At 44.4% G+C, this 12,792-nt stretch overlaps 1 protein-coding gene across 4 annotated transcripts in view; it reads left to right on the top strand.

Moving 5' to 3' along the window:
* Positions 1 to 12,792, top strand: part of CHRDL1 (chordin like 1) — a 116,166-nt gene that overhangs the window by 95,108 nt on the left and 8,266 nt on the right. For all 4 annotated transcript variants that reach the window (XM_007466300.1, XM_007466299.1, XM_007466298.1 and 1 more), the window contains 2 exons: positions 3,485 to 3,653; positions 7,066 to 7,275. In XM_007466300.1, the coding sequence (XP_007466362.1) occupies positions 3,485 to 3,653; positions 7,066 to 7,275 (379 nt within the window). The remainder of the gene's footprint in view (positions 1 to 3,484; positions 3,654 to 7,065; positions 7,276 to 12,792) is intronic.

Here is a 12,792-nt window from a genome sequence, read left to right as displayed (position 1 = left end):
TTTGCAGGGCAGAAATAGAGACACAGATGTAGAGAACAAACGTATGGACACCAAGCAGGGAAAGCCGCGGGGGGGGGGGGGGGGGGGGGAGGAATGTGAGGAGAGAGAAATAGGCACAGGGTGGAAAGCCAAAACATGAAAGCAAGCATAATTTTGTTTTGGACAACAGCCAAACTCCGATTTTGCCCCCAATAGATCACTCAGAGATTTACCATTAGAAAAGCGAAAGAATTTGGCATAGAAACAATATGAAACACATAAAAATCCATGTCTCATTCACATTTTCAGAACAATGCTCTGGATAGGAAACTGGCCTAAGTGTCTCCCAGACAGGGATAGTCCTAGGTTACTCATGACTAAGGTGTGATGTGCTCATGGCTGTGTGGATTAGAATGAATTCTGAAGACATTTTTTAAATTAAACTTTTAATTTTGTGTGTAGACGTAGATTCACTTGCAGTTGTAAGAGAGAACACAGAGAGATGGCGTGCACCCTTTACCCAGTTTCCCCCAATGGTAACATCTTGCAAAACTGTAGCACAGTATCAGAAAGAGGAAGGCACTTCTGAGGCCATTTCTAAACTTTCATGTTTCCTGTTTCTGCCGATAAAACCCTTATATCTTAGACCTTAGAACAAGTAAAGAAGAAACTCCTGGGTAACTTCTTTGATGGCGGAGATTTTCCAACACCAGGAAAGAACTGTGTAACAGCCATCTCAGAAGCCCGAGATATTTGTCAGTCCTTCAAGTCAGTAAATCAAATAATACCAAAATATTGAGCAGAAGAAAACAAAGCCTAGACATGTGATCGCTTCTACCTAACTGGTTTTGACCTGCTCTCTCAAACAGCCTATTCACGGCTGGTTTTAAAGATAAGCTCCAATTTCACTTACAACTCCAAGGCGTTAATGCCTTTTTCTCCTTCGCTATAAGTTCCAAGGTCAGAACGGTCCCTGGTAAGCCTCTTTCATTTGTTCAGGAGAAGGACCCTGAAAGAGCCATTACTCCTAAATCAAAATCACACACCACCACCCCAACCCTGGGGCCGAAACAGAAGATCCTTTATGTCAGTTATTCTCAACCTTGGCTTCAAATTAGTGTCCCCTGAGGAGTATATAAAAATCCTGATGCCCAGGCCTTACCCCAGACCAATTCCATCGGAATCCCTGGGGGTGGGATTAGTGTTTTTACGGCTCCCCAGGTGATTCTGTGTGCAGCCGAGATGGCGACCAGTGGCGTGTGTGATTGTGAACACTGTAGCAGACTTCTATATGGGAGAGAATTTTTCTTTGGAGCAGCTTTTAAGCAAATGTTTGGGGATCCCTGAGCTTAAGCAGATGTGGTCTCTCCCACGTCCTTCCCTTCTTGTCTCCTTTCCCGTTCTCCCACTCTCAACTATCACTCTCACCCCAAATAAAACCCCTCTTCTTCTTGGCCTCAGTTTCTCTGTCTGTAAAATAAAAGACTTAGATGAGGTTTGGGGAGGGCTGGGTTGGCCTCTGATCAAAAGCCCTGTGTTCCTTTTTTGTGTGTCTTGAATTGTTTTTCTCCCCTTATCATATGTCCAGGATCAGAGTCCCCGGTACCGAAGAACAGCTTTTCAATTCGTGTTCACCCTCATAAATCAGAGAACTCCTTGTACTTGCAGCTTATCCTGCGTCAGCAACCTTCCCTTTCAAATTCTAGCCCCGTCGAACCCCCTCCTTTCAGCATCAGTAGGACACCCACCAGCCAAACTGCCCTCTCTGTGTTCCTTTGGCAAAACTTTGCCAAACTCCAGAAAGGACAGAACAATCTGTAATGGCCTTTGTGGAATGTGAGTGATTGTGGCAGAAAGAGACATATGAGCCACTGTGGGAACGAAAAATATTTGCACTGAGAATCCTGTCTGTGCGCATGATGATAAATTGGTGCAAACTCTTATTTGTGTGAGTTTTTATAGCAATGCACCAGCATGGGCTCTCCTTAGATATAGGATAATGTTCTCTTTCTCGTACTTCAGCTCCTGTTCGCTCTTACCTTCTCTCACCCGTGCCTCCCCACCCCCTAACCATGAGAGTAATAATAATTCCCAAAGCTAAGTTTGCAACGTGTGTGTCTATGGAACATAACTAAAGTAAATGTTTTAGGGGATGGTGGGGTCAGGGGATCCCATAACTACCTTCTCAATGTTCCTTGCTATTTCTATCACTGAATATAAGGATATTCCTTTGTAATTGCCTGCAAAAGCTTCTTTCGTGGGACCCACCCCCTTCCCTTACCCCTGACAATTACCCCTAACACACAGTGTTATTGGGCTTTAAGCCTTAAGGTTCTATTCTTCATCTGTTCCATCCTCCTCTAACCCCATTCTACTTCGTCTCCTGGGCGAGGGGTGGGTAGCAGAATAGTGGGCTCATCGTGTGTCTTGAACCCTTGCTGAAAGAGCAATGATGGGGTTGTCTGTACTACAAGACTCTAAACTTTCATGAGGGACCGCAGCTTTCCTTCGTCCATTCAACAAGGCTTTGATGAGCACCTTCTAGATGCTGGACACTGTTCTAGGCACTGGAGATACAGCAGTGAACACAACAAAATTCCTCACCTCTGTGGAGCTGACATTCTAGTGCCATCCTGCACAGTCCATTCTTCTGTCCATAAAACGTCTGGGGTATCTGTGCCCTGATTTGTGCCCTCATGCCGTTGCCTGCGTTTGGAGTCTCAGTATCTGTTATCCAGACCAGACTCGCCTCCCACCTCTGCCTCCTATCCAGTTCACCGTACACGTTGTCAGGGCTCAATGCTTTTGAAACACAGTTCTGATTTTTTTACATACTTAAAAAACAAAAATCCCTGAAAGGCTTCTTCACCCTCACCTCTATTGCCTACCAAATAAAGTCCTCGCCTCTTAGCCTGTCATTGCAAGTCCTCCATGATCTGGCTCTAACCCACTTTTGGAATGTTATCCTTCGGCTGTTCCCTTTTATGGACTCTATGTTCTCTGCTACACCTTCTCAACTTGGAAATCTCTGCCTGGAATATTCCTCACCAAGTCTGCCTGTAAAAAGTCTACTCGTGCTTCATGGCCCAGATCACAAACCCTCCCCAACTCTCTGTCTCGTCCTGATTCGCACAGCATTTTTTCCTTCTGTGGCCTCTATCACACTCTGCCTTGCCTTGCAGGTGACTATGTAAATTCTTAAGCCTGAAGGTGAGATTCTTGGGAGCAGGAAAGATACTTTACCCTTTTGGGCTATTTTTCTCCCTCAGGAGCTTGTCTGCGAATCTAGTCCAGTCTCCTGCCAGAAGAGAGAGAAATCTCAGCATGCTGCCAGCGCTGTTCTTCCACCACATCCCAATTTCTCTGTTGGTTTTGGTGGACATGCAGTTAAGATCAGAGCTCATCACTAAAAACGATCAAACAGCTTCCAAGGTAGCTAAGTCCATCTCAGTCTTCTCATTGGTAGATTCGGGGGGGGCTGAATTTGTCCTTTGTCATTTCACAGAGACATTCTTACCACCGCTCGCACTATGATCCCCCACCGAGCCGACAGGCTGGAGGCCTGCCCCGCTTTCCCGGGGCCAGAAGTCACCGGGGAGCGCTCATGGATTCGCAGCAAGCATCAGGAACCATCGTGCAGATCGTCATCAATAACAAACACAAGCATGGCCAGGGTAAGGGACGTGCTTCTTTGGTACTGCACCCTGTCGGGGCTTCAGCAGCCCTGGTCTTTGGAGGGCTGGGAAAGGACCCTTTCTCCCATACATATCAGACATTCCCATGTGGATCACTCACCATCCGGTCTACCAAGCGAGTGTGGACAAGTGACTCCAGAGGACTGTTAGGACTTTCCTAAATACAGTCCAAAGACCATAGTTTATATTTCAGGAGTATCTGCCCTTATTAAGGACCAAAGGTGAGAAAGCAGTGAGCCTGATGCACCCTCCAGCATTTTCTCCCTTGCCTCTGGGGGTTGAAGGTCATTTGGGAAAGTTTGCTGGGGCTTTAACAGAACGAAAGGCGGTTTGTTTTCCAGCAGGACACCCAATATTCAGAGGTAGTCAGCTTTAAACGCCTCTAGAGCTCTCATCTGAACCGTAGAGACAGCAATTCTCACCCCTCATTGCCCCAGCTTCTCCTGGCACTCTTGTTAAAGGCACTTATTCCAGGCTTCCCACTCAGAGATTCTAATTCGTAGGAGGAGATTATGCTTAGAAGTGAGTAATCCAGTGAGAAATCCAGAAACCTCCTGGCTGAGCACCCATTCGGCCAAGCACTTCCACGGCCCGTTCCCTCCTGCACAGAGTTCTCCAGCCACCGCGTGCACCCCACCCCCGGCGCCTCCCGGCCAGTAGCGGGGGTCGGGGGTGGTGGGGGGAGGAGAAATTCGATCAAACAATTGACTGCTTCTTACTCCTTTAGGCATCCTGTCAACCAGCTCTTCAGAGCAAAAGCTCAGCTGGTTCCTTTTTATGAAACCACAAACATGTTTTGTTTCCTTTAAAGGAGAAACAAATCAAAGGCAGTTCTCTGAATGGGTTAAAAGTAATAAATTATTAAACCAAATGATTGAATAACATGGGTGAAAAACAATCCCTTACAAAGAACTCCTACTATAAATCTCAACAAAGCTGGTCAGGCCAAAGCCAGTTGATCACATCTGTTACTAGTTAGATGTAAATTTCAGATTACAGATAAAAAAATTAAATTGCTTTTGAAACTAACAGGCTTAAAAAAAAGAACATTCAAAATAAAAATCTTAATAAAAAATGGTGAGGTATTAGAAGAATTGGAAATATTTACTATTGATCTGGGTTTGATTTGAAATTTATTATTTTTACATTCCAAGGCATTCTGATATGAATTTATGAAATGAGGAGGAGGAGTTAGGTAAAGATGCAGTTTGGTTTTCAATCCTAAATTGCCTTCAATAGATTCCATTTGCTCTGAAAGTATTTTAAAGCCTTAAAAAACGTGTGGGGAAATGGTCTTTGAAAATCCTAAATCCCATAATTTCCACAGGCCTCTTCATTTTCAGGGCAGAGGCTCATCCCTTGATTTCTCCATGTCCTACAAAAGCCCCAGCTGGTTTACATTTATTCATTGACCCCATTGATACGGATGCAGCTGTTCTCTCCTGACCTTTCTCTATTATAGTTCATTGGAGAGCCACTTGTCCCCTATCTCCGACTCCCAGTGCCCCAGCTGGATGATCGAAATCATCTTGAGAATTTGCTGGTGGGGAGAAGGCTGTGTTTCCCCCTAGAGAGTTGATCTCACCCTGTTGCACTTCAGAGTGTAGGCTCTTACCCAGTCTGGATTATTCCCTTAGTCCAAATGTTTAGGGGACAGGGGACCTGGCTATATAACCCTGGGGGTCCTGCCTGCCCCGCTCCTTAGCCCTCCTGCTAACAGTGTGTTCTTCTGAGATACATACATCTACTTTGTCCCTTGCTAGAGTTCAAGAGGAGAAGCAGTAGGACCCCACCATTCTTGAGTCCAGCCTAAACTTTCTTGAAGGAGAGTCTGCACCCACATGATCTCGTTGTCTAGAGGGTGTGTCACTGTCTGGGAAAGAGAGAGAAGAGGGGTTGGCGGGAGAGAGAACAACACATCTGGTCCATCTTGTCCTGTGATTCCATCAACAGTTTAGATTTCAAGCCCCTGTTCTATCTCACTGTACGATTAGGAGCTTCTCTGGCTTAGGTTCTTGGAAATCTTTACATGGATTGACCTGTTAGAGTGCCTAGTACTCTAGCAGCTCTTGCAGAGGACAGGAAAAGGCAGCCGACATCGTCCATATTTCCTAATGTGACCCAGTGGATTTGATGAGAGAAATAGCCCAATGATTCATCCTTCTGAGGCCATTGTCTTGCAGCCAAATCAGTTCCTAAGAAACGCCCGAAGTGGAGCTACTTTTCCCACCCTCTCCCCGCCTTAAGTGATACAACCCACCCTAGAGATGTTGTTGACTGGGACACCGACAGGTCTCCCTGGGCATGATGAGGTGATGGGAATAATGAGAAACACACCCAGTCCCCGTCATGGCTGGAAATCTCCAGAATGACTCAGCACTTTCAAAACAGAGAGAACTCATTCTCAGACCTCCCTATTTGCGGCTCTGTGCAGGTCTTATACTGGAGCTTAGCTCCGTGCCTTACAGTCAAAGCCGGATAGGTTTTGGTTGGTTTGCACTGAAGGATGTTCCTGTGACTCCTTCCCTTCATAGGCCCCTCAGCCTGCAGCCCAGATGCTTGCTCTTGCAAACCGCACCCCTCCCCCAGAAAACATGGAGCCGGTGACTTCTCTTCCACTCAGCAAATGTGAGACCACCAAAGGGTATCTCTAGAGCAGTCAGTGATTCGCTGGAGCCAAATCTCTGCAGCTACTTTGAGGATACAGGACATTGCCAGAAGATGAGAGGCATAAAAGGCTACCCTTCACCACTTACCTGGGAGGGGTGGGTCCTTTCCTTCTCAATCTTGTCTCAGCACCTTCCTTCCCACTCCAGAGAGTAAGCCAGCACCATTGAGCTCCGTACCCATCTGTGTTAGCAGATCAGATTCTCATAGCATTTGACATTCTGAATGGATTTGCTTCAGGATCTGGAAAAACTTGGCCCTTTGAGAAGACCAGTAGTTTTTGCATCTAGTCTCCCTGGACAGCAAACCTTCCTGGGGGATTTTCATGCCTAGAAGCACATCCACTTGGGCCATCCCAATCCTCTATGGAACTACAGGTCTGAACACTACAGAGGTTCCTTATCAGACACCCTGGACAGCTAGAACTCTGCTTTCATGCATCCATTCATTCCTCCATTTAAAACATACTATTTGATGGCCTACTATGTGTCAGGCCCTTGTGGGCATCCAGAGGCCTCTGCTGAAGATCCTGAATAGTTGCTGCCAGGAGAGCAAGGCACAAGCTGTATTTTGGTTACAGAGGCTGCTCTGTAAACACGTCTCCACGGGCACAACAAGAACAAAGGATGCTTGATGTCTTAAGGGGTTCAGGGCTTGGGCTCTGAGCACCGGGGCCCATTTCAGCTCCCTAGCCTTTAATTTCCAGTCCTGTGTTCTCTTCCAGTGTGTGTTTCCAATGGAAAGACCTATTCCCACGGCGAGTCCTGGCACCCAAACCTCCGGGCATTTGGCATCGTGGAGTGTGTGCTGTGCACCTGTAATGTCACCAAGCAAGAGTGCAAGAAAATCCACTGCCCCAGTCGATACCCCTGCAAGTATCCTCAAAAAATAGATGGAAAGTGCTGCAAGGTGTGTCCAGGTAAAAAGGCAAAAGGTGCGTTGGTTGGAAGCCCTGCCTTTGGTTGACTGAGATCCCCACATAGTCATTCTCAATGTTCTTTGAGTATCAGAAACATAACCACAACCTGCCATATAATTGTAATGGTAATAGTTATACTAATAACTGACAGCAAGCTACGTTCGCTCCTCTCTTGAAGGGCTGATAAGATGGTTGCTTGGAGGAAAGTGACTTCTCAGAAACAGGCTGGGGATTTGCTTGCGTCTACCACACCTTTGGTCCCACGTGGCCCTAAGGGCCGAACTTAAGCCTTGCTTTTCTAAATAGTAGAGAAATTAGGTTATCGTGATTATTAGGAAGGACAATAGCACCCTTTGTTTATATCGCCGTTTAACTCATCAAAGCAGAATCACCTTCATTTTCTCTTTCAGATGGGACTAGAGACAGGTGAGGCATAGTGGAAGGAGAGTGGGTTCTGGTCCTAATAACTAACTTGCTGGGTGACCTTGGAAATGTGTCAGATCTTCTCTAGGCTGCATCATCCTCATCTATACAATGAAAAGTTTGGAATAGTTGATATCTAAGCTTCCTTCCAATTCTAAAATGCTATAACGATATTATCATTTCTCTATTAAAGACAAGAAAACGGAGGTGTATAAAGTGAAGTGACTTGCCCAGAGTCACAGAAATAGATAATAAAACCAAGGTTTGGAACCCAGCTCACTTCCAGCCCATTGTTTTTTCCAGGCCAGTAGAAAATGTTGACTGATAAGAAAAGAAAGACAAATCAGTTACTTAAATGTTGGTTTTGACACACTTGCTAGAGAAAAATACAGTCCGTAGTATCGGGGTTACAGAGTACTGGATTGATAATTAAGCATTCTAGCCCTGGCTCTGCCACTGGTTTCCTGCGTGACCTAGAACAAGTCACTTCACCTCTCTGAGCCTCAGCTTCCTTCTCTGCAAAACGAGAGGGTTAGAGTAGATTTCTTAGGGTCTTTCCAGCTCTAACATTCTAGGACTGAATGAATTAATCACTTCCAGGCACATGAGTTTATCATTTCTTACATCTACCTGCAAAGCACTGTTGTAAACACAGATGAAAAACCAAATGTTTTTAGGGACTGCCCTGGTGGTCCAGTGGTCAAGACTCCACACTCCCAAGGCAGGGGCCCCGGGTTCGATCCCTAGTCAGGGAACTAGATCCCACGTGCCACATCTAAGACCCGGCACAGCCAAATAAATAAATATTTTTTTAAGAAAAACAAATGTTTCTAAGTGTAGGCAGAGAGCTAAATCATTTATTCAATTTAGGCAATTCCTCATGAGTAGCAGACAGACATGAGCTTCGTCAGTGTATTCAGTATATATGTATCTTGAGCATCTTCATGTAGGCCAATGGTTCCCAAACTTCTCTGCACATTGGAGTCCCCCAGAGAGCTTCTAAAAATACCTGTGTCTCTTGGACCAACAACTGAGGACTAGACAGGCCCGGGGATGAGTAGCCCGTCAGTGTGGCTGGACCACCAAGGACCAGAGGGCAGTGTGGAAGGATGCCAGGGTGGACAGAGGACGGAAACGTGGACCAGGTGGTCTCTTCTGCTAAAAACAAGACAACAGGCCCAACATGGAGTCAATTTTGCTAAGCCCCATGTCACCAAATCGAGACAATTAATTTTCACTCTCCCAGAAATGAAATCCTACACCAATCAATCAGGAGTCATCTGATCAGCACTAGTGAGGTCACCTGCCTGATAGACCCATGCCATCCCTTAGAGGAAAGTGCCCTGGCAATAACCAATCCGCTTTTTTTCCAAATATAACTTCCTTGTTCCTGTTTCCTTCTGCCTGTAAAAGTCTTTCATTTTGTACAGCTCCTTGGAGCTCCTTTCTGTCTGTTAGACTAGATGCTGCCCAATTTGAACCAATTTTTGCTCAAATAAACTCTTTTTTTTTTTTAACATCTTTATTGGGGTATAATTGCTTTACAATGGTGTTAGTTTCTGCTTTATAACAGAGTGAATCAGTTATACAGATACATATGTTCCCATATCTCTTCCCTCTTTGTCTCCCTCCCTCCCACCCTCCCTATCCCACCCCTCCAGGCAGCCACAAAGAACCTATCCAGTATCCCTGTGCCATGCGGCTGCTTCCCACTGGCTATCTACCTTACGTTTGTTAGTATATATATGTCCATGTCTCTCTCTCGCCCTAACACACCTCACCCTTCCCCCTCCCCATATCCTCAAGTCTGTTCTCCAGTAGGTCTCTGTCTTTATTCCTGTTTTACCCCTAGGTTCTTCATAACATTTTAGGTACATGTAAAAGTATGAGATTAGATCACTCCCTAACACCATACACAAAAATAAGCTCAAAATGGATTAAAGACCTAAATGTAAGGCCAGAAACTATCAAACTCTTAGAGGAAAACATAGGCAGAACACTCTATGACATAAATCACAGCAAGATCCTTCTTGACTCTTCTTTATCCATTCATCCGACGATGGGCACTTAGGTTGTTTCCATCTCCGGGCTATTGTAAATAGCGCTGCAATAAACATTTTGGTACATGAGTCTTTTTGAATTTTGGTTTCCTCAGGGTATATGCCCAGTAGTGGGATTGCTGGGTCATATGGTAGATCTATTTGTAGTTTCTTAAGAAACCTCCATACTGTTTTCCATAGTGGCTGAACCAATCCAAAAATGGGCAGAAGACCTAAATAGACATTTCTCCAAAGAAGATATACAGACTGCCAACAAACACATGAAAGAATGCTCAACATCATTAATCATTAGAGAAATGCAAATCAAAACTACAATGAGATATTGTCTCACACCAGTCAGAACGGCCATCATCAAAAAATCTAGAAACAATAAATTCTGGAGAGGGTGTGGAGAAAAGGGAACACTCTTGCACTGCTGGTGGGAATGTGAATTGGTTCAAATAAACTCTTAAAACTAAAAAAAAAAAAATACCTGTGTCTCATCCCCTGAGATTATGATTTGATTGATTTGAGCTGTGGCCTGGGGGTTGGAATTTTAGAAGATCCCCACACGATATTAATTTGCAGACAAGTTTGGGAACCACTGCTGTAGGCCCAGGGTAGTTTATGTTTTTGCTAATCAAAGTGTGGTTTATGGACCAGCAGCATCTGGGAGCTAGTGAGAAAACCAGACTCTCAGGTCCCACCCCAGACCTGCTGCATCAGAATCTGCATTTTGACAAGGTCCCGCAGGTGAGTGCAATGCACATTAAAGTTTGAGAAGCACTGATTTATGGCACAAACAAAATCTTTCTTAATGTAACAAGCTTCGTCTTCCAGAGAAGGGGCAGAGTGCGGGTAGGAAGGACAGGAGCTATCTGATATGGAGTGGAGAATTGGGGCATTAAAATTGTTGAGGAAATATACTCACTAGGGGCACGGAGAGAGCACATTCTGAGGATATGAACATGGCAGCCACCCAGCCATGATGACCTATTGTAACTTCCAAGTCTGCCACCTCACTGGATCCCCAGGCTTTTTAGTGTCACTTGGAAGTGGTTCTACCAGCACAGTTTTCTCTCTTGTCAAGGGTCTAATGCCTATCATCATAAAAGTAATACAACAAGATAATTTCATACACAAACTAATAGTTACCTAAACTACCCAGGTAAGATAAACCCTCCCACTATATAATATTCCAATTTGAATCTCACACCTTCAGACCACATCCCATTTCTTTGTGTGGTTAGGATTGTATTGCTGTATGTGATTCAAATAAGACTGAAGGAATCAGAAAGGTGTGAGCACAGTACACAGGACAGGCGTTGCCTTTCAGGTGGTGGCATTTATTAAAACCTTTATGTTCATACTCTCTGGCTAAGCAGTTCTACTCCTAGAAATCCAAAGAAAGTGATCAGAGACGTACAGAGATATACAAACAAGGATTTTTGCTGCAGTGCTGTTTACAATAGTGAATTATTGGGAACAAGCTGAAAGTCTACCAGTATGGAAATGGTTAAATAAATTATGGTATATCTGTACTGTGGCGTATTATATAGCCATTAAAAATCACTATAGAACAAGATTTAATGGCACAGAAACATACTTGCAATACATCTGTTAAGTACAAAATCTGCAAGCTAGAAAACAATATGTGTATTATGATCTAGGTCACACAGAAAACCAGTGGCAGAGCCAGGGCTAGAATGCTTAATTATCAATCCAGTACTCTGTAACCCCAATACTACGGACTGTATTTTTCTCAAGCTCGTGTGTCAAAACCAACACTTAAGTAACTGATTTGCCTTTTTTTTTTTTTTTAATCAGTCAACATTTTCTGCCGGCCTGGAAAAAACAATGGGCTGGAAGTGACCTGGGTTCCAAACCTTGGTTTTATTATCTATTTCCGTGACTCTGGGCAAGTCACTTCACGTTATACACCTCAGTTTTCTTCTGTTTAATAGAGAAAGCATTGATAATATGCTTAGCCAAAAAAAAAAAAAAGACTGGAAGGGCATATGGCAAAATGTAACAGTGGCCACATCTTTGGGTGACTGAATGATGGGTAGTTCTTATTTTCTTCTTTTTTGTTTATCTGTATTTTCTAAATTTTCAACAATAAACGTGTATGACTTTTGTAATTAGAAAAAGTAATAGAGGCTATTATTTAAAAAACTGCCCTCAGAATCCCAATTGGCAATATATTGAAGAGCCTCATTGACAATGTGTTTCTCTGGAAGAGTGGCTTTTCCCGCTTTCCCGTGCTGCTCAGACGTGTAGAGCTAGAGGACTTACTGGGCAACATGGAAGGAGAGAGTGTCTGTCCCATTCTGTCACCTGCCCTCAGCAAGCCACACATGGATGTCTGCAAATTGAAAGTCTCCCAATAGTCACGTTGCCTTACAAGAGTCACTATCCACGGAGGCCCGGGTACTCAGCAACTTCAGATCCTCAAGGGGCATGCACTTGTTCACGCAGCATGCAATCTGGAAACACATATTATGTGCCTTCTGTGTGCAAGACACTGTTGTAGGTGTTGAGAATAGGGAGATAAAGCAGACAGACTCAGGCTGCTTGCCGGTAATGCTCTTTACATTCTAGTGGGAGGAGAAAGGCAATGAACACAAACCGATAAGGTAATTTTCAGTGGTGATGAGTACTGAGAAGAAAAAAACAGACAGGATCAGGTGATAGTGAATGGCACAGGCAGGGTGAAGTGCTTTCAAAAGGCTGGTCAGGGTTGGCTTCTCTGAAGAACGATGTTTGAGTAGAGTTCTGAGTGATGTGAAGGGGTGAGAAAGGGAAGATCATGACATCCTCAGCCTCTTAGAAAATGACACAGGACACAGAGGAAAAGGAATAAAGGAGTGAGGGGAGAAGAAAAAAGAATGGTAAATTCAGTTATTTACATTGAGAAGGGAAAAGAGACAAATAAAATTCACTGATGATCCAGCCAAAAGTTTCATTAGAACAAATGATTGCAGGCCCCTCCAGTAACAAACTAAGGCCAAAATAAAGGATGTGAGTTTCACCTCTCTCTCTCTCTCTCTCTCTCTCTCTCCCTCTCTCT

Source organism: Lipotes vexillifer, unplaced genomic scaffold, assembly GCF_000442215.2.
Source record: "Lipotes vexillifer unplaced genomic scaffold, Lipotes_vexillifer_v1.1 scaffold298, whole genome shotgun sequence".
Lineage (NCBI taxonomy): Eukaryota > Metazoa > Chordata > Mammalia > Artiodactyla > Lipotidae > Lipotes > Lipotes vexillifer.
Note: the sequence above shows the minus strand (reverse complement) of the source record. Positions and strands in the feature narration are given on the sequence as shown.